General features: G+C 49.0%; 1 protein-coding gene across 7 annotated transcripts in view; it reads right to left on the bottom strand.

Moving 5' to 3' along the window:
• Positions 1 to 20101: 20101 nt before the first annotated feature.
• The window catches only part of PPP3CB (protein phosphatase 3 catalytic subunit beta), a 76480-nt gene continuing 73842 nt past the window's right edge, over positions 20102 to 22739 (bottom strand). For all 7 annotated transcript variants that reach the window (XM_088475823.1, XM_088475828.1, XM_088475825.1 and 4 more), the window contains one exon: positions 20102 to 22034. In XM_088475823.1, coding sequence (XP_088331949.1) covers positions 21859 to 22034 — 176 coding nt within the window. In that variant the 3' untranslated portion in view covers positions 20102 to 21858. The remainder of the gene's footprint in view (positions 22035 to 22739) is intronic.

The raw sequence follows: 22739 nt of genomic DNA, 5'->3' as shown, positions 1-22739 counted from the left end.
AGAATAAAATCTTCCAGCAGTCTCTGCAATATTCTTTCCAGGTGTTCTCAACTGGGAAGTGGACTTCCTAGGTCGCCAGGACGTCGGAGAATAGGCTCTTCATTCGGAGGTGTGTCAATTCCTAATGGACAGGTGGAGACATAGACCTCATGGCATCACGTCACAACCACAGGGTCCCCAGGTATAGGTCAAAGACAAGAGACCCCTCAGCCGCCTTCATGGACGCTCTGGTGGGGAGATGGAACTTCAGGTTTACATACCCGTTTCCTCCAAATCTCCCTCCTCTCAACAGTCATCAGATAATTCAAGCAGGAGGGTGGCAGGATCATACTAATAGCCCCTGCCTGGGCTAGGTGGCATTGGTTCTCAGATCCGACTCATCTATTCGTAGACAGTCCATTTCCACTGCCTCTACGGCAGCTTCTGCTAATACATCCCTGCCTATACCAGAGTTTACCTCAGCTGGCTTTGACAGCATGGCTTTTGAGTCTTCCATCTTAACATCCAAGGGGTTTTCTCCTTCCGTGATAAAGATGATGCTGAACGCATCTATCACAGGGTTTGGCAGTCATTTTTTATTTGGTGTTCCCATAGAAAATATGACCCTAAGATGTTCAAGGTATCAAGGGTACTTGTTTTTTTTCCAGGTTGAATTAAACTTAGGTCTTTACCTGGCTGCCTTGAGAGTCCCAAATTTCGACTTTGACTTGTTTGGTTTCAGCGCAAGATGCTCCTCTGCCGGATGTTAGAACATTCTTACAGGGGGTTCTGCGACTGCAACCTCCATTTCTCCCACCGGTGGCACCATGGGATTTGTCTCTGGTTGTCAGGGCACTGCAGTTGCATCCCTTTGAACCCTTGGATAAGATGGATGTGGGGTGGCGGACATTGAAGACGTGTTTTCTCCTGGCCATCTGTTCAGCTCGTAGAGTGTCTGACTTGGCAACACTGTCATGTCGCTCTCCATATTTGGTGTTTCATCAAAATAGGTGTCCTCCATACCAAGGCGGACTACCTTCCAAGGGTTGTTTCCCGTTTTCATATGAGGAAATGGTAGTCCCAGCCTTTAAGTCTTCAGACCTGTCTACAGGTGAAGGTTCCCTGGATGTGGTTCGAGCTCTTCGTATCTACGGGGACCAAACCAGCTTCATCAGGGAATCGGATTCTCGCTTTGTGTCATATGGTTTTCACAAAATCCAGCGAACAAACAGACTTGGCTCACTGGCTCTGTATGGCCCATTTATCAGGCCTACACACAGGCTGATCCCCCTGTTCCCAACAAGGGGACAGCACATTCCACTCGGTCCATGAGATCATTGTGGGCGGCAAGACAGGGCGCCTCTGCTGAACAGCTCGGCCAGGCAGCCACCTGGTCTTCCATGAGTACGTTCTTAAAGTTCTATGCTTTTGATACGTATGCCTCCCAGGATGCTTCCTTTGGGCGGTGGATTCTCCTATCTTCTCAGGAGCTTCCCCATCCCTAAGAGAACTGCTTTAGGACGTCCCAAGGTAATTCCTATGGAACCCAAAGAAGAAATACAGAATTATGGTAGAACATACCTTTTGCTAATTCTTTTTCTTCGAGGTCCATAAGGTCCACATGACACCCATCCTGATGCTCCTGGCCTCAGATGGGCCTGTTCTTAAAGCTTTATATCACAGATTCCCTCTTAATTTGTTGATTGTTTCTTGTGAAATGTTTCTTCCTTCTCCATTCTCTGTCTCTTGCCGTGAGGCTTAGTCACAAACAATGCCTGTGGCTAGGTATATAGGGAGGAGGACCAGTGCATGCTGGGTGCTCCAAAGCTTTGCTGTTTGGTGCATTGGACGCCATCCAACTATACAGTATATCCCAAGGTAATTCCTATGGACCTCGAAGAAAAAGAATCAGAAGGTATGTTACTCCATAATTCTGTATTTCATATGCACCACACTACACTATCAACCCTGCATCCACCAGCCAGGGGTGCCGGGCATAATCCCGGGCTATCAGGGATCCCTGGCCTAGGCTGTGGCATTACTCCGCCGAGAGAATAAGTCCAGTGCTGGTTCTGGTTAAAACAGGGGGACCCTACACATTTTTTCCCCTGTATTTCCAGAACCAGGACTGGCTCAGAGCCCAGTGCTGGTTGTGCCTAATGCAGGTGACCCCTATGTTGTTTGTCCCCTGTCTTTTGGCAACCAGGACTGGTTCTGAAAAGCCCGGGGCTGGTTGTTCCTTGGGGATATGGGGGGCTCACACTTTTTTTTTTTTTAAATATACTTTTACTAATTATTTTTTCTAACACTGGAGCATGGACAAATCTGACTGATCCATCCATGCGTCTGTGTCTTATTGAATTTTTATTTCTTCAGATGCAAGCCACATGGATCGCACTGATGCGTGTATGCAGTGAGCTATCTTTAGATCTTGCATGATAGTTCCCAAGTCAAAATGTGCTGTTTAAGCACCATAGTGTGTCCTGGAGTGCCGGGGAGTGTTAAAGGGAAATCGTTCACGATATCGCATCGTGAGCACATCGTTCCGTGTGTAGGGGTCTTAAGAAGCAGTTCAGGGCTGGGACTATCAGAGCCAGTGATCCTTTCTGTCCCTGCCCAGCACGCCTGCAGCCTGCCCCCTCAGCCGTCTCTCCCTCTGCACCACTGAAATACCTCCTGTGTGCAGTCCCCTCCACCACCAGCATTTTGTTGCCTTTCTCCCCTGCAGGTGACCTGGTTTGCTGCTCCCATCCCTGATGGTTAATAAATTATAAAAAAGCAATGAAATTACATAGACAAAAAACCTTAGAGTTTCACATCTCCCATTCAGGCTTCTTAGACATGATCTGAAATTTCACAAAACCTATTGAATTTCTGCCAAACTTAAAAAAACAATGAAATTATGATCATTAAGGCTGACGTCTTAATTGACGTATTCCTTGCGCAATACCAATGCCATCACACCCTGTGGTTAACTGCAGATTCAGCACTCTCATAAAGATTGCAGTCACTCACAAAATGGTGGAGCTGCTAATTCATAGAATTGTGTGCTCATTGGAATACACACATACAGTCTATGCAACTGAGGTCTGAGCAGAAGATAGAGCTGCGCAGATGGGATAAGAGTGGTGTGGATGGGGGGGGGAGAGTAGACAGAGCGGTGTGGATGGGTGAGACAAAGGCGTGTAGAGGAGAGGGGAAGATTAAGCAGTACAGAAGGAGGGAGCCAAAGTGATGCAGATGGGTGAAAAACAGTGGTACGGATGGGGGGGAAACAGTGGCACGGTTTGGGGGGGCAGAGCGACCTGGATGGGAGATACAGAGTGGCATGATGAACATGGGAAGACAGAGCAGTGCAGTTGGGTAAAGACAGATTGGTGCGGATGAGGGAATACAGACTAGCACAAATGGGAGAACACACAACAGTGGGGATTGGGGAAGACAGATTGGTGCAGATGGGGAGGAAGACAGAATGGTGCGAGTGGGGGGGGGGCAGAGTTGCACGGTTGGGGGGGACAGAGTGGTGCAGATGAGAGGAAGACAGAGCAGCATGGCTGGGGGGGAGGCAGTAGTACAGAAGGAAACAGTGACACGGATGCAGGGCGCTGCGGATGGGGAAAAACAGACTGGGTGGAATGAGGGAACACAGACCACACAGAAGTAGGGATTGCGGAAGATAGAGCAGCATGGAAGCGTATAGCGGAAGAAAGTGTACATGCATAGACAGAGAAAGACAGTTTTAGAAATTAGGGAGCTGAATGTGTATTGTGAATGAGATGGATGTATGGAGCGAGAAATATGTTGGAACCCAGTGGCATTATTGTGGTAACTGAATGGGAAGATTGTGGACACTGAGTGGGATGTGTGTGCCACATAACTGCTCAGACCTCAGTTGCATAGACTGCATGTGTGTATTGTCTAAGAAGCCTTAAATAGGACATGTGAAACCGTAAGGTTTTTGCCTATGGAATATTATAATTATATATATATATATATATATATAATATACAATGTAAGCTCTCATGAGCAGGGACCTCTTCCCTCATGTGCTTCTCTTTACATTTTCTTCTACTCTCTACTCCCCATTAGGGCACCTAACACGGGACTGCCAACTCCCTGCAGCTTATTGTGAGTGCTTTAATCACTATTTCAGCAATGTATATATAAGTCGTGTCCTTGTCCTGCACTGTAATGTACTGTAAGTTACTTGTTTCTTGTTCACCTATTAGTTCTATGTAAGGCGCTGCGGAACACTTGTGGCGCCATATAAATAAAGGATAATAATATGCTGTCATACATTTGTTCAGTTAAGATCCTTGCAATGTTATGTTCAAAACTGTGTACTGAGAGATTACTATGTAGTACCTGTTCACTGGTATTTGATTGATACAGGTGTGTCATATATATATATATATATATATATATATATATATATATATATATATAAGAAAACAAGGTATTCATGTTTTACTTTGTATGTGTTATTCCATTGGGAGGAGAAAAAATGATAGTAGATGAAACCTATATTCAATGAGGTAAAAGTAAAACAACTGATTGCTTGTATTGTACACTAATATTATGTGTCACATATGTTTTGGAATATCTCACCATCAAAACATAGACATTAGTTATAACAGTCACATGGGTTTTCCCAAGTAGGCCCAGAGCGACTACCAATACTTGGGTGGAGGCACTGATATAAGAGTACATCACTTGACTGACAGTTAAGGGTGGGTATATACTAATGGTGCGTACACACTGGGCGATTAAAGTGGACGACTGAACGATAACGATATCGTTATTATTCAGTCGTCCACTTTATCGTCCATTTTTTACACCAAAACGATGAACGATAACGACGACGCGCGTTCCCGCGGGTCGTTCGGCGTCATCGTTCATCGGGTTAACATGCAGGCCAACCTGACGATCTCGTCAGGTTGCTGCATGTTGGGGAATGGGGAGAGCCCGGCGCTGAACGATATCGTTAATGATATCGTTCAGCGGCTGTGCTCAATGTCATGAACGACATTGAGCACAGCCTGCCGGGGACACACTAGACAATATCGCTCAGGGAGCATATCGTCTAGTGTGTACGCACCATTAGTTAATTGATTAGTAACCTGGTGTCCCTTTGGGAGGTTACACCTGCAATGGCCTGTAACCATGGTAACCATCTTAAATTGCCTAGCAACTACCCGTCATTATGGCAACTAGCTTAAATTGCCTAGCAACTACCCGTAACCATGGCAACCAGTATAAATTGCCTAACGGCTCGTTACCATGGCAACAATCTTAAATTGCCTAGCAATACCTGTAACCATGGCAACCATTTTAAATTGACTCGCAAGGGCCCATAACCATGGCAACAATATTAAACACGGTAACCATCTTAAATTGCCTAGCAACGACCCTTAACCATGGCAACTAGCTTAAATTATCCTAGCAACGACCTCTAACCATGGCAACCACCTTAAATTTCCTAGCAACAGCCCGTAACCATGGCAACCATCTTAAATTGACTCACAAGGGCCCGTAACCATGGCAACAATCTTAAATTGCCTAGCAATACCTGTAACCATGACAACCAGCTTAAATTGCCTAGAAACAGCCCATACCCATGGCAACCAGCTTAAATTGCCTAGCAACAGCCCAAAACAATGGCAACCATATTAAATTGACACCTTAACCATGGCAACCAGCTTAAATTGCCCTGCAACTCCATAAGGCAGTAATCAGCATAAGCAGTGATCCTGGCAATCCGCTAATAATGTTAATTTACCACTCAACCGCCCAGCACTACAGCCGTATATGCAGTCACATCAATACAATGTTAGTGGACCGGAAGCCAGCAGATGGCTGTGATCATGGAAATGCCCCTAGGAAGAAGCGTAGTCTGAGTAGCAGGCTCCAGTCTAGATCAAACACATGTCCTCTCAGCACTACCACAGTAGGCTGTGGCGGCCGGCACCAGCAATATAACACTAAAAATTCCCATAGTCAGGGTGAGATTAGGGAAGATTGCCGCTTGGCTGCTAGCGCAACCTTCATAGGCTGTGGCAGCAGTATAGAAGCTGCAGTTCCTGATGTGACACCAGCATAGCCAGTAGTGTAGGGGGGATTCCAGAAGGAGCAATTAGGGTTCCAAAGCACCCGCAGGTGTGGTGACCTTCTTCCGGGTTCGGGTTCAGGCAGGGGGGAGACAGACTCCGGCTGCTGGCTCTGTCCTAATCCCACTCCTCCAAAACCTGATCCTATAAGGGGATTCAAGCAACCTAGAATAGAGAGAAAAATTACTTAGACAATAAATAAAAAATCCCTAGCTCTAAAACTTTGTGCTTCTCCCGCAGGCAATAAATAAAACAGTTGCTGTAACAGGTGGGAGGGCTTAGAGGAGGTAGGGGGGATTGTTTCAACTCCAATAGTTTTATTTAGTGCCTACACCTCAGCCTTCCCTCTAAACACACAGTAGGAGTGTCCCCCAGATTGGATGAAAGAGGAAAAGGACAGCAATCGAAGAGAAGAGGTTAGATAGTGGAGGTGGATGGAGAGTTTTAGTACATAAAAGGAGTATGTATAAAGAACCTTATGGCATTTACTAGAAGGTAGGATGTGCCAGATGTGAAAACACTAAAATACTATTTAGAGAGGAGTTGAACCAAGAAAGAACATTGAGAAAACCATTAAAACCATTTAAATTTATTGTCATTCTGTTGTCTGGATATTAGACTAGAGAGAATGATGGTAATAAGACACCAAACTCTCTCCGTTGACACACATGAAACTATCTCCAGTTGCTAGCACTAAATCTAGGATTGTCTCCTTAACTGCTTAAAAGATGTCCAGTGTGAACTATCCTGAATGTCAGCAGTTCTGTAATATAGTAATTTCAGTCCACATCAGGTATGTTGAAGTCTCCGATAAAATCACCTTGCATTGCTCTCAGTAATCATTGATCTCAGTGATTTTATCAATCCAATTCCTCTTCCTGCAATTTAAAATTTGTTACCTATTGAAAAGTCTGACCAGTTTATAGTTGCCAAAATACTCACAATCCAAACTGCAATGCCCTGGTATTAAATTAATTATTTACAAACAACATTCTACATACAGTCTCGTCTAGATAATAGTCATGGTTACTACTAGTTCTACCCTAATACCTACGAGAGTTAAATTCTCACTTGATTTGATTAAAATCATTGCAGAGAACCAATTTCCTAAACTGCAAGCATTTATATATACATTACTTGAGGTCCATAACTACAGAAAACATACAAAGGAGCTGTAAGAAATCATACTTTTATACTGAAATCAAGTTTTATTTCTTTGAATTATGTATAATTAGATTTTAGCTGCATTAGTATTTAATAAACCTCATAAGTCATGAATTAATTCCTCAGCTGTGGTACGAGAGCTGCAGGGGATTCAAGGGTCCTTCTCCCCTCTAAATTAATCACTAAATCTGCAAGTATTGTAGCCTACTTTTTATTTTGCCCTCAGCAAAATGGTGCGACCTACTTTTAGAAAATTAAAGCAAGTTCTGAAAGAAAAAATTATTTGCACATACTGTGAAATGAATTATACATTTCTAAAAACTACAAGCATGGCCAAATACATCACTGTATGTAAGAAGTGTGCTGCATACATTAGCAAAAAAAAAATCTTTATGGGTGCAATTGAGAAGGCAGATCATTAGGATTGTAGTGCTGTGCTTTCCAAAATGTGTCTACATTCAGAAGTCCTGTAGCTGTTTCTTCTCCTGTAAAACCAACGTCACAAAGGGTTACCTGATTAACTTCCACAATATAAACTATTCTAAACATTCGACATCTTCATTTACACACATATAGGAGTTCCTATTTTTGCTCCTGTACACACTCAAACTTGTTAGTGCACTGAAAAATAAATGGCAGCTTAACTATCAAATAATGTAGTCCATAGCTTAGATAGGCAAGTGCGTAAACAGATCAAATGGTACCAGTAAATAGAAGCTTAAACCTAGCTAATTTCCTCTCTTGGCATTACAACTAGATCGCAGTGACAGTGACTTGCACACACGAAACTGATTTCAAAACAGTAAGACACATACAGCAATGTGATCACCGGCGTATTGGGACGCCGGGCCAGTTCCCGCTTGGCCGGTCCCCGTTGTGGATGGCGGCCGCTCAGCCCACCCCTCACCCTTCAATGACTGACCCCCCACCGTCCCTCCCCCGTAGCGCTGCCGCGATCGGCGCTTAGCTCCGATCTGGCAGCTGAACTGCACAGCAGCACGGCCCGCCCTTCAACAGTTTGTCCCCCCTTCCCGCGGACTTCTCTACGCCGGCAGTCGCACTGCCGCGATCGGATAGCTGCTGCACTGTGCACAGCTTCTGCGGAAGTGCAGAAGCTTAGTGACATTGTTGCCTGACGGGGGAGCTGCTGCGCATGACCAGCCGCAGCAGCTCCACCCATAAGCCTTTGCGGTGCCCAGGCCGTGCACACTGACGGCCCTGCCTCCAGCCTTTCCGCAGCCCGCATCCAGCCTCCTATACATGCACAGACGCAAACCGGAAGCTCCACTATATGCAATGTCCCCGTCCCTTAGCCTCCGTTGCCTGCCATCAGGCCTCTCTTTCTTTGGGCCATCTAATCCTGTTGGGGCTGTAGAGGACGGGGTGGGTGCAGCTGTTCCTGGGACTGACAGGAGCGTCCCGATACATGGATGGCAGTGGCTTTCCCAACACACTCTGGATGTCAGCGCGGAGAGAGAACGATGTCGGTGAGCTGAGGTGACCCTGGAATGGAGGTGAGTCTTGTTCAGCTTCTTTCACTCCCATCCTGCCCCCTGCTCCACACCACCACTCCCATCCTGCCCCCTGCTCCACACCACCACTCCCATCCTTGCCCCCTGCCCCACACCACCACTCCCATCCTTGCCCCCTGCCCCACACCACCACTCCCATCCTTGCCCCCTGCTCCACACCACCACTCCCATCCTTGCCCCCTGCCCCACACCACCACTCCCATCCTTGCCCCCTGCCCCACACCACCACTCCCATCCTTGCTCCCTGCCCCACACCACCACTCCCATCCTTGCCCCCTGCCCCACACCACCACTCCCATCCTTGCCCCCTGCCCCACACCACCACTCCCATCCTTGCCCCCTGCCCCACACCACCACTCCCATCCTTGCCCCCTGCCCCACACCACCACTCCCATCCTTGCCCCCTGCCCCACACCACCACTCCCATCCTTGCCCCCTGCCCCACACCACCACTCCCATCCTGCCCCCTGCTCCACACCACCACTCCCATCCTTGCCCCCTGCCCCACACCACCACTCCCATCCTTGCCCCCTCTGCCCCACACCACCACTCGCATCCTTGCCCCCTGCCCCACACCACCACTCGCATCCTTGCCCCCTGCCCCACACCACCACACTTAGCCTCCGTTGCCTGCCATCAGGCCTCTCTTTCTTTGGGCCATCTAATCCTGTTGGGGCTGTAGAGGACGGGGTGGGTGCAGCTGTTCCTGGGACTGACAGGAGCGGCCCGGGACATGGATGGCAGTGGCTTTCCCAACACACTCTGGATGTCAGCGCGGAGAGAAAACGATGTCGGTGAGCTGAGATGACCCTGGAATGGAGGTGAGTTTTGTTCAGCTTCTTTCACTCCCATCCTGCCCCCTGCTCCACACCACCACTCTCATCCTTGCCCCCTGCCCCACACCACCACTCTCATCCTTGCCCCCTGCCCCACACCACCACTCCCATCCTTGCCCCCTGCCCCACACCACCACTCCCATCCTTGCCCCCTGCCCCACACCACCACTCCCATCCTTGCCCCCTGCCCCACACCACCACTCCCATCCTTGCCCCCTGCCCCACACCACCACTCCCATCCTTGCCCCCTGCCCCACACCACCACTCGCATCCTTGCCCCCTGCCCCACACCACCACTCGCATCCTTGCCCCCTGCCCCACACCACCACTCGCATCCTTGCCCCCTGCCCCACACCACCACTCCCATCCTTGCCCCCTGCCCCACACCACCACTCGCATCCTTGCCCCCTGCCCCACACCACCACTCGCATCCTTGCCCCCTGCCCCACACCACCACTCGCATCCTTGCCCCCTGCCCCACACCACCACTCGCATCCTTGCCCCACACCACCACTCGCATCCTTGCCCCCTGCCCCACACCACCACTCGCATCCTTGCCCCCTGCCCCACACCACCACTCGCATCCTTGCCCCCTGCCCCACACAACCACTCCCATTCTGCCCCCTCCTCCACACTACCACTGCCATCCTGCCCCCTGCTCCACACCACTACTTCCATCCTGCCCCACCACCACTCCCATCCTGCCCCACACCACCACTGCCATCCTGCCCCCTGCTCCAACACCACCACTTCCATCCTGCCCCACCACCACTTCCCTCCTGCCCCCTCCTCCACACCACCACTCCCCTCCTCCACACCACCACTGCCATCCTGCCCCCTCCTCCACACCACCACTGCCATCCTGCCCCCTGCCCCACACCACCACTGCCATCCTGCTCCACACCACCACTGCCATCCTGCCCCCTGCTCCACACCACCACTGCCATCCTGACCCCTGCTCCACACCACCACTCCCATCCTGACCCCTGTTCCACACCACCACTGCCATCCTGACCCCTGCTCCACACCACCACTCCCATCCTGCCCCCTGCTCCACACCACCACTGCCATCCTGCTCCACACCACCACTCCCCTCCTCCACACCACCACTGCCATCCTGCCCCCTCCTCCACACCACCACTGCCATCCTGCCCCACACCACCACTGCCATCCTGCTCCACACCACCACTGCCATCCTGCCCCCTGCTCCACACCACCACTGCCATCCTGACCCCTGCTCCACACCACCACTCCCATCCTGACCCCTGTTCCACACCACCACTGCCATCCTGACCCCTGCTCCACACCACCACTCCCATCCTGCCCCCTGCTCCACACCACCACTGCCATCCTGCTCCACACCACCACTCCCATCCTGACCCCTGCTCCACACCACCACTGCCATCCTGCTCCCTGCTCCACACCACCACTGCCATCCTGCCCCCTGCTCCACACCACCACTGCCATCCTGCCCCCTGCTCCACACCACCACTGCTATCCTGCTCCACACCACCACTGCCATCCTGACCCCTGCTGCACACCACCACTGCCATCCAGACCCCTGCTCCACACCACCACTGCCATCCTGACCCCTGCTCCACACCACCACTCCCCATCCTGCCCCCTGCTCCACACCACCACTCCCATCCTGCCCCCTGTTCCACACCACCACTCCCATCCTGCCCCCTGTTCCACACCACCACTCCCATCCTGCCCCCTGTTCCACACCACCACTCCCATCCTGCCCCCTGCTCCACACCACCACTCCCATCCTGCCCCCTGCTCCACACCACCACTGCGCCATCCTGACCCCTGCTCCACACCACCACTCCCATCCTGCCCCCTGCCCCACACCACCACTCCCATCCTGCCCCCTGCAGATTTAGATGCTGCCAAAGTAGTCACTATGTTATACAATTGTGGTCCAAACTGTACCTTCCCAACAAAAAGCAAGGACTCAAGGGCTTTCTTGAACCCTGTATCCGCCTTCCAGGTTCTTAGCCAAAGGGTTCTCTGAGCAGCAACCGAAGTTGTTGACACCTTAGAAGCCAAAATACCTGCATCAATAACTGCCTCTCCAACATAAGCAGCCGCTTCTCGCATTTGGCAGAGATAAGACAGCTGTTCTCTGGTAGCATCTGGCATACTATCTTCCAGAGATGTCCATTCTTCCATAGCCTTAGCCACCCAGGCTACAGCCATAGCCGGCCTGGTAATAGCTCCAGATAATGAAAAAAACTGATTTCAAATAGTTTTCAAGCTTTCTATCTGTAACCTCCTTGAGTGAGGATGCAGCAGGAATAGGTAATGTAGAGCTCCGGATTAATCTAGTCATATGAGCATCTACCATTAGAGAAACTTCCCATTTGTTACATTCACCAGGTAAAAATGGGTACCGAGAAGTTAAATTCTTTGCTGCATGGAAACGCCTATCTGGAGTATTCCATGTTTCAGATTGAGATCTGTCAGTTTTTTAGACCGAGGGAAATAATCTTTTGCCACCTTCTGACGCCAAAAGACTGGAGCCTTAGACTTAGGCGGAACCTCCTCTTCCACTACATTCAGGACAGATCTTACCGCTCTCACCAGAGGGGGGACATCCACCGAGGATTGGTGGTCTTCCTCAACTGAGTAAGAACCAGAACTCTGAGTATCAGAAACTGATGATGAAGATGCAGTGGTAGGATCCTGAGGCAATTCCTGAAGGGATACTCTTTATGCTTTTGCTTTACCACAACTGGTCTATTCGCTTGCATTACTTGCTGAGCAGCCATAGACGGCAGCATACTCTGACTAGAGTGAGCATAAGCATCAAACCAAAAGGATGAAAGGGAGACCTATACATAAAAAGATGTAAATGCTGTGGGGGTACCCCATAGTGGGAGGCAGTACCGTTGCCGGAGCCTGTGAAGCAGCTCTACGGCCCACTAAATGCGCCAAAACCTGAGACCAAGGTGGTTCTTGTGCAGGTGCTGATGTACTGGATTGGAGAGGTGGCTGTTTACAACAGCCAACACACAAACCATCTTGCACAAAATCCTGCTCTGACAGGCCTGCCAAACAGGATTTACATGATACCAGCGCAGGAGGCTCAACCTCCTTCTTCCCCATGCCTTTAGACATAATGTATCACAGGTATAAGGTATAAATGCAATGTGACAGTATTCACAAGTAAATGTAAAAAGACAAATGAAAAACACCACACCCCTGTACAGAGGGATGAGGAGAAACACAGTGATAGATAGGCCTGACAGTTTACAAATAAAAGGCAGCACAGCAGCTAGCATTAAAGTCACATACAATGCATATATAAATTCAAATGCACATGCAAATGGGCTTTGAATCAACTGACCAAACCCCCGGGGGCTTGGTAGGATATAGAGCACTGTATACCTGACCAAAGGGAGAGGCATACAGGGAGACTGACCCACACCTCTGAGAACCAACAGCTTTCAGCAGAGCTCCATAAGTGGACTGTGAGCGTCTCAATTCACGAGGTGGTCAAACCAGACGCGAGAACCCAGGAAGTTGCATCTGGGTTGGGGGAGGAGCTGCCAGGGGAGCGCCTATCTCCCCCTAAGCTGCATTAACGGCATGGGTACGCTGGCCTCACAGTAGTAGACGCTACTAGTGCATCTACTACCCATCCCCGGCGTCAGATGGTAAGGCCCCGGCAGTCTTAGTGAGGATGCGGCTCACTGGCCCTCACTAGCAGCTTCCGGTGCATCTCCTACTCCAGAAGCCAGAACTGCAGCGCACGATTCCCCGACGAGGAGTCGCCTTACCTTGTCATCTCCTTGGATCCGATTGCAGTCTGGGCCCCAGCGTCGCTGCTAGCTAAGCTTCGCTGTGACCCGCCAAAATCCCCAGGGCCCGTTGCAGGAGCTGGCACTTCGGCATCAGCAGAGGTAGTAGGAGTCGTAGTACATGCTTCCTATTTGGACTCCTAGAACTTACTCAACCCAATATTATAAACAACTAAGGTAAATCAAAAAAGCATGGAACTGCCTAAGCAGCCTCGCAGTTCTAACAGGTGCGTCTGGATACTTCCTGGGCAACAAACAAAAAACCTGAATGCCTGTGGCTGGGGCATGTAGGGAGGAGGTCCTGTGCATGCTGGGAGCTTGTGCATGGATTACTCCAACTACATGGTATCCCTGTGGACCCTATGAAACCCGAAGAAGAAATCTGGTTTCCTGTAACTAGTAAGCAACCTTAGTCTAAACAGATTTACACGTTGTTATATAAATACTGCTCATACGTTTTAAGACTAAGGGGCATATTCAATTAGGTGCGAAAAATATGAGATATGGTAAGAACTTACCTTTGTTATCTCTATTTCTACGAAGTCCATAGGGTTCCACAGGATACCTTGGGGTATAGGTGTGACGTCAGTCATCGGGCTCCATAGAGTTAAGCTTTCAGCCTCCCAGGATGCACTAGGGTCCCCCTCCTATACCCCGCCCCCGAGCCAAGGCACCTCAGTTAGTTACCAAGCCATAGGCCGGAGGAGGAGAAGGAAGAGAGAAAAAAGATCTGGACACACACAAGAATCACATTCTCACCAGAGGGAGACGGAAAAACTGGTGACCAGAGCAAAGCCCATCTGCAGCACAGGTGCGACAGGGCGGGAGTCCTGTGGAACCCTATGGACTTCGTAGAAATAGAGATAACAAAGGTAAGTTCTTACCATATCTCATATTTTCTACTTCAGGGTCCATAGGGTATCCACAGGATACCTTGTGGATGTCCCAAAGCAGTATCCTTTAAGGGTGGGGACGCTCCTGTGCTGAAAGGAGAATCCGCCGAACGAAGGAAGCATCCTCATAGGCGAAGGTGTCAAACCTGTAATACCTCACGAAGGTATGGACAGAGGACCACGTAGCAGCCTTGCAGATCTGGACTGCAGAGGCACCACGTCGAGCTGCCCACGAAGGACCCACAGACCTAGTGGAATGAGCCTTCAAAGAAGGAGGAACCGGCAGACTTTCATGAAGATAAGCTTCAGAAATAGCCATACGGATCCAGGCTGCCAAAGTTTGCTTTGAAGCAGGCCAACCCTTTTTACGGAAGCCATAGAGGACAAACAAGGCGTCCGACTTCCTAAATGAAGAAGTGCGGTCAACATAAGTCCTTAAGGCCCACACAACATCCAAAGTGGCCTCACCCACTGAAAGACCAGGTGAGTTAAAGGCCGGAACAACAATATCCTCGTTAACATGAAACTGGGAAACAACTTTGGGAAGAAATTCAGGCCGAGTGCGGAGCACTGCCCTGTTCCCATGAAAAATCAAGAAAGGGGGTCTACAAGAGAGAGCCCCTAAATCAGAAACAAGCCTGGCCGAAGCTATGGCCAGAAGGAAAACAGTCTTAGCTGTTAGCCTTTTAATATCCACTGAGCCCAGTGGTTCAAACGGCGGTCCCTGGAGAGCCCTCAGGACCACAGCCAAATCCCAAGGCGCCACAGGTGGAACAAAGGGCGGCTGAATGCGGAGAACACCTTGCATAAAGGTGCGCACATCCGGGATTGTAGCAATCCTACGGTGAAACCAGACAGACAGGGCCGAAACCTGTACCTTCAAAGAGGCAAGGCGAAGCCCATGATCTAGTCCCGCTTGTAGGAAGGCAAGTATCCTAGACAGACGATACTCCCGCGGTGCATAACCTCTCGGTCGACACCATTGGAAGAACGTATGCCACACGCGATGGTATATCCTCGCGGATGACGGTTTCTGAGCTCGCAACATGGTACGCACCACAGAGCTGGAAAACCCTCTGGACCTCAACATGGCTGTCTCAACAGCCACGCCGTCAAAGACAGCCGAGCCAGGTCCGGGTGAAGACAAGGACCCTGCGATAGAAGGTCCGGTCGTAGCGGCAACCGCAGAGGACTGTCCACGGACAGACCCTGAAGGTCTGAGAACCAGTGCCGTCTGGGCCACGCGGGAGCTATCAACAGGAGCATCCCTCCTTCCTGTTTGAATATCCGGATTACCCGTGGAAGAAGGGAAACCGGAGGAAACAGGTATGCGAACCGGAACGTCCACTGGACGGACAGAGCATCCACCAGAGACGCCCCTTCGTCTCTTGTGCGAGACCCGTACACCGGCAACTTGTTGTTGTGCCGGGACGCCATGAGGTCGATCTCTGGAAGACCCCACCTGTCCAGCAGTAGTTGAAAAACGTCCGGGTGCAGGGACCATTCCCCAGGATGAACGTCCTGGCGACTTAGAAAGTCCGCCTCCCAATTTAGCACTCCCGGGATGAAGACCGCTGATATGGCTGGAAGATTGCGCTCCGCCCATACCAGGATCCGAGACACCTCTACGAGAGCCGCCCGACTTCGGGTTCCTCCTTGCCCGTTTATGTAGGCCACGGTCGTAGCGTTGTCCGACTGGACCTGCACTGGACGACCCTGGAGAACCCGATGTGCCTGCTGGAGAGCATTGAAGACCGCACGGAGTTCCAAGATATTTATTGGAAGTGCCGCTTCTGCCGGTGTCCACCTGCCCTGGAACAAGTGTGGACCCGAAACTGCTCCCCAGCCCCGAAGACTGGCGTCCGTAGTCAACAGGACCCAATTTGGTAGCCAGAACGGACGTCCCTTGCTGAGATGGGTCGTCTGCAACCACCAGGCAAGGGACAGGCGAACCTCCGGGGTGAGCACTATCGTCTGGGACTTCAGAGACTGAGGCAGCCCGTTCCACTTGGACAGGATCAGGTGCTGCAGAGGTCTGGAGTGAAACTGGGCATATTCCACCATGTCGAACACCGACACCATGGAGCCCAGTAACCTCATCGCCGAGTGTAGAGACACCCGGCGGCTGTGCAGACAACTGCGCACCCTCGACTGTAAAGCAGAGATCTTTTCCTCCGTCACAAAGATCCTTTGCTGTCCCAAGTCCAATAAAGCTCCGAGGTGCAGAATCTGCCGAGACGGGATTAGAGTGGACTTCTGCCAGTTGATTAACCAGCCGTGCCGTTGCAGCAGTGCAATGGTCAGGTCCAAGTGGTGTAACAGGAGCTCTGGAGATCCTGCCACCAATAACAGGTCGTCCAAGTACGGCAACATGCGGACTCCTTGCAGCCGCAGAGAAGCCGCCATGACCGCCATAGCGTCCTGTATGTCCAATGACACCATGTAGTCCCCAGGTTCCAGCGCCAGAATGATGGACCGTAGGGTCTCCATCCGAAACTTCGGGACCCGCAAAGACTTTTTGAGTGCTTTGAGGTTGAGAATCGGACGATATGACCCATTGGGTTTCTGTACCAAAAATAGATTTGAATAGACACCCTGGCCCCTCTGGGAGAATGGAACAGGCACTATAACTCCAGCCTGGAGCATAGTGTGCAATACCTTCCGCAGCTCCGTAGCCTTGTTCCGGTCTGATGGTAGACCCGTGGTGAAGAATCGAGCCGGGGGTCTGTGCCGGAAGGAGAGGGCGTACCCGTGAGAGACCACCTCCAGAACCCAACTGTCTGTCGTAGTGAACGACCAACACCGGGAGAACTGCAGCAGGCGGCCTCCCACCCTGGGATCCCCCAAGGGGAGACCCGGACCGTCAGGCCGCAGGCTTGTCATCTGGCTTGGGGGCCGGACGTCTGGTACTCCATGCCTGTGTCCGGGGCTTGACCGATTTCTTAGGGCCAGCCTGTCGAGGAAACGACTGTGGTTTGGGCCTGCCCTGGGCCCTAGATGACCGAAAGGACGATGGTCCAGAACCAGAAGGAGCAGCGGCCGACGGGAGACAAGCAGATTTGGCTGCCGCCAGCGTGGCCACAATCTTATCCAGATTCGGACCGAAGAGAACTTCTCCGGTAAACGGCAACGCTTCCAGACCTTTCTTGGATCTGCGTCCGCCTTCCAGGATCGCAGCCACAAGGTGCGACGAGCAGCTACCGCTGCTGAAGAAATTCTAGACACCAGAGTACTAATGTCTAGAGCCGCCTCGTTGATGTAGGTGGCCGAATCACGGAGATTGCCAATCAACTCCGCCTGTTCGGCCGGACAGTCGGATTCAAAAGAAGCCTCTAATGAATCCGCCCAGCGCTCCATCGCTCTGGCAACCCAGCAAATGGCCATAGCCGGCCGTGCTGCCCCCCCTGCAAGGGAATAAGCGGACTTCAGGCAGATTTCTACCTTGCGGTCCATAGCATCCTTAAGGGAGGACATGGATGGCATCAGCAATGTGGCACTACGGGCAAGACGGGTCACGTGAGAATCCACCTGTGGAGGGGATTCACACTTAGCAAAATAATTATCCGCGAACGGATAAGCCACCGCCAGGCGTCTCTGCGGCTGGTATCTTTTGCCAGGTTGTTTCCACGCCTCCTCTAAATGGTCCACCAACTGACCCGAAAGAGGAAAGACTGTGGCATCGCCCTTCACATCTTTGAAAAAGGCATACTTAGATTTAGCCGCTGGGGGAACTTCGTCCTCAATCACCAAGGCTGTGCGGACCGCCCGATTAAGTCCAGGAATATATACCTTGGACTTTGCATCAGCGTCCTTACTGTGGAGAGGTTCCTGATCGTAAGGATCCAGAATCTCCCCATCATCAGACGTCCCTTCGTCATCCTCATAAGGAGCGGACAGAGACGCCACCGGCCTTTTATGAGGCCGCATCACAGACTCCCCTTGCAACACATCCGACAAGTGCTGTACAGAACTCGTCAGGGAGTTAACCCACGCTGGCTCCTGAGAACCCGGGAGCGGGGAAATAGGGAGACTGTGGGGTACCACCAATTGTCGTGGGAACCCCTGCATGGGTGACGACACCACAGACTGCTGGGACAAACCCATCGGAGTAAACGCGGGCTGCGGAGCTAACTGGCCCACTAAAGCTGTTAACGCCTGAGCGAAACAAGCCCAGGGCGGCTCCTGTACCGGTGCTGTAACCGTAATAGGCCGCGCCATGGACAAACACTGCCGGCAAAGGCCCTCCGCGCTACCCTCCCCCTCCGCTAACGGTACTTTGCACGTGGTACACTGTAGCCGGAGGGGAAAATCACTTTCAGACATGATGGCACCACGTATGTGACCTCTCTCACCAATTAAGTATTAAATAGGCGAGAGACCACCCTGCAGCACCGCACCGCAAGGGCTTTAGCAGAAAGAACAGGGACAGTAATAAAGCTGACAGTTTAGAGAAGAAAAGTTACAGCAGCGCTAGCACAGTCACATACAATGCAGAGAAATAACAATTCCTGCACTAACAGCGCTGATCACTCAACTACACAGACACAGGGCCTGGTAGGACACAGCGCTGCATACACAGACCTGAGCCACAGCGGAGGAGAGGTATGCGGGGGGACCCAGACCACGATGCTTCCTTCCAGACTTCCAGCAGCGTTCACCATGCGTTGCAGAGAAGATGGCCGCCGAGGAGCAGAGAGAAGCTGGCCTGGGGGAGGAGCGCTGACACAGGACCAGTCAGCACAGTGCAGAGAGGGCTGTGTGCAGCGGGGGAGGCGCCGGCTGTGAGACAGGGAAGGCGCGCTCCCCTGGCATGCATTTAACCCCTGGGACGCCGCAGCGCTACCGCTCTGCTGCGGTCCGCTGTCCCAGGGGGTAGTGGAAGCGCAGGTTGGTCGCCTGGCTCCACGCTGCAGCCAGTCCCCAGGGAGCCCCCTGCCTGGGGACTTAGGACCATGTGATCAGCGGGGACCCACCGCGGGACCCCGCTGCTTACCTCTGTCCCCCTTGAATCCGGCCATGGTCCGGAGCATCTGGGGTCACCGCTAGCTGTGACCCCAGACGCCCACCAGCATCCCCGGATCAGTACCGGCGTTCTGGTACCGGCGGGGTGTAGGGAAGACAGCATGGACGTCAGGACTGACTGTCCATGCTGTTCATCCAGATGTGCAGCCACAGCTGCATGAAGAAAAAGCTTCAGGGGCTCTTCTAGCCCCCACTCCAACAGGTGCACCCGACTCCGGCCGGGCACCAAACTAAACTGAGGTGCCTTGGCCCGGGGGCGGGGTATAGGAGGGGGACCTAGTGCATCCTGGGAGGCTGAAAGCTTAACTCTTTGGTGCCCTGCGACTGACGTCACACCTATACCCCAAGGTATCCTGTGGATACCCTATGGACCCTGAAGTAGAAAGTATATATGCAGGCTCTCTGAAACTAGATGCTAGTCTTCTTGCTTTGCTGTTGACGGAGGTTTCATCTTTGATGCCGGGATCTGGATTCAGAGCGCGTGCGTATGTAACGACTGTACCTTGTGTCTGTATAACTTGTTTGTGCGAATTGTATTTAGATCACAGCGTGTAACTATCTGTTTTTATGGTGAATAACAACTTTTTGTGCTTTGGAACCACAAAGTCTGAAAGCAATTATTTCTTGTGCGACTGATAACGCTAAAGAGCGACAATTTTAGAGAGTGTATAGATAGGTAGGAATCCATAGTATTTTTCTAAGAAGGTTCACAAGACCAGAAAATGTATATGTTTGTACTGACAAATTCAAGAATCATTTCTTTTTAAATCCATTTTCATTTTATTTGGGAGAACATCATACATTATCGCCTGCAAATAGGTTGCATATTGTATAGGAAGAAGTTTGGCAGTATAGAAGAAACATACATTTTATCATAGAGGGATTACACATTTAGAGAAGGTTTTTGATGGAAAATTATACAGAATTCAGTCATTTGTGTTGCAGGATGGTGTGGCAATTTTAACTCTTTTAGCCATCAGGGAACTGTATTTCATTTTTTATTCTAGATTATATTAAAAAGCAAAAGGGCGGGAACATACAAAAAAGACACACTGTTCATAGCAGCGGCCCATGCACAAAATGTATTGTGTGCTACTGTTATAAAACTTTTCAGTAATTCAGAACATGCAGAAAATTGCGACCTGGATGAGGAATATGTACAATTTGTAGAGTATGGTGGGGTGGGGAGATGACCTTAACAGATGTATGTTTCAAGTGACTGCAAAGATGAAAAGGGTAATGTCAAAATATATACCAAAAATACAATGGAAATCAGAACATTTCATTATTTGTGGAACAAATAAGTAAATTGTTGGGAGTTTTAAAACTTAGCAGTCCGGCAAATATAAAGAAAAAAATTACCATGCAGTCTTGGATTTACAGTTACTAATGGTTTAATGGTAGGACAGAGCAATTTTGTCACATTCTGCATAGTCTAAACAAATGCTTAGAATGCTTTTAGTCTATGCAGAAATGTAATAAAAAAGCGTCTCCTGCAGTTATGTGATCAGCCATACAAGCAACTGTAATACTCGCAATAAACTAAAAAGTATTCAGAACAACTATTTAACCTATAGATGCAGTTCCTGTACATCATAGGTTTATATATTAAATATTTGCAAAAAAGAAAACATGCATACACAAAATACAATGCCAAGCTTTACAGACTTGATATGAATCAAAATTTACTTTAACATAATGTACATTGCTCAATTAAAAGTACCCTAGAATGCACAATCAATTTTTTAAAATATATATATTTTTTCCTTTTCAACATTTTTCTTATTTTATTTTAAAGGGATGAAAAAATTTCCACAAATTTTGGGCAAAAAAGTATTTAAATTAAATATTTGTTTGATCTGTGTTCAAGTAATAAATGTTCCTATGTAGAAATCTTTCCATTATCCTTAAAACTAAAAAATACAGTGAGTATAATACATAATCTGCAACATCTAATTAATACACCTGAGGTCAGCATTAGAGAACAGCCAACTTTTAATTTTGGCATTTGATTGTGGATTTTCAAAGTACATTTTGCAGCCTCGGTATACTTAAGACAATTCTAATCTATATTTTAAAGACATTTAATAAACAAATGTCTTTTAAATAAATAGCTTTTGTGGGATGTACTTCAATTGATTGAAAAAAAAAAATAATAATCTATCTAGTGAACAAAAACAGAGATTTCCATTTGTAAACTTAAGTGTCAACAATGATAAGCGTGAGATGCTACACTAGATGTGCTTTCATGAAAAACAGCCCAATACTTTCCCATGATTCAAAGACCAGATAGATATAGTGCCAGGTTCTAAACACGTCCAGTTCTCTTACAAGTTATTTTTGCTTCTTTTGGGAAAACATGAAAGTTTAAACACAGAGACCTGTAGCATTTCCCAGGGTTGTGAGCGGTCTGTTATTAAGTCTTCAAGTGTCCCATGGCTATTGCAGCTGTTCTATCACAAAGCATGAATCTAGGACTTCTCAGGCAAGGTGTGAGAGTAAACCTGGACATGGAGCAGTCACTGGGCGTTGTTATTGCCAGTCCCATTATTTTCCTTGGCATTTGTGTTTACTGAATTAATACCATCTTGTTGCCTGGCATCTTTCCTGGGTGGCATTCTTTCATTGATTCTGTCCAATCCCTTTGCTTCTTCGAAACTGCAGATTTTATGTTGCGGAGAGAATCCTCGTATTGCTTTAAAATACAAATGCAAAATGTTAGTTTACATAATAGGCATTTAGCAATTGACACAACAAATATATGACTGATTTATACAAAACTGAAGTACAATCACTAATAGTTTAGATATTTAATAAATAGCTATAAAGCTCTATCCTTGAGTCAATAGTATAAAATATCCGAGTGCTCTTTACACCAAAACTGGACTGTGATTATATATTTTTTAAAATATTACAATTACCATATTATACAGCTGCATCGAACCAATGGCATCTGTATACTAAGGGCATTAGTATTATTATGATCAATTTAGACTTAAGTGGGAAATAGTACTATAAGTATCAAACAATAACAAAGAGGGAAGGCAGGTATATTTGCAATTGAGGATACTACTATATACTAAAGTGACATCTGTAAATTAACTGTAAAAAAAAAATAATTCAAAAAAGTTGTTTAGACAAAATGCAAGTCACAATGTTGCTCATTCATTTTTGGATAAAAGAAATATAGGGATAAATTGATTTAATAAAATAATATAATGCCCAGTTCTGAAAGATGCTTACCGCTCTATGACATAAATGCTGACATTTAATGCATGACTCCAAGAGACATTTGCTGATTAAAAATAAAATACTCCAGGCAACAGAATATATAAAATGTCTTCAGTTTCAGCCCTTATCTTAAGAACATAGCATGGTAACTGCTTACAGTAGACAAACA

The sequence above is a fragment of the Taudactylus pleione genome, unplaced genomic scaffold (assembly GCF_031769625.1).
Source record: "Taudactylus pleione unplaced genomic scaffold, aTauple2 ptg000016l, whole genome shotgun sequence".
NCBI classification, from domain to species: Eukaryota; Metazoa; Chordata; class Amphibia; order Anura; family Myobatrachidae; genus Taudactylus; species Taudactylus pleione.
Note: the sequence above shows the minus strand (reverse complement) of the source record. Positions and strands in the feature narration are given on the sequence as shown.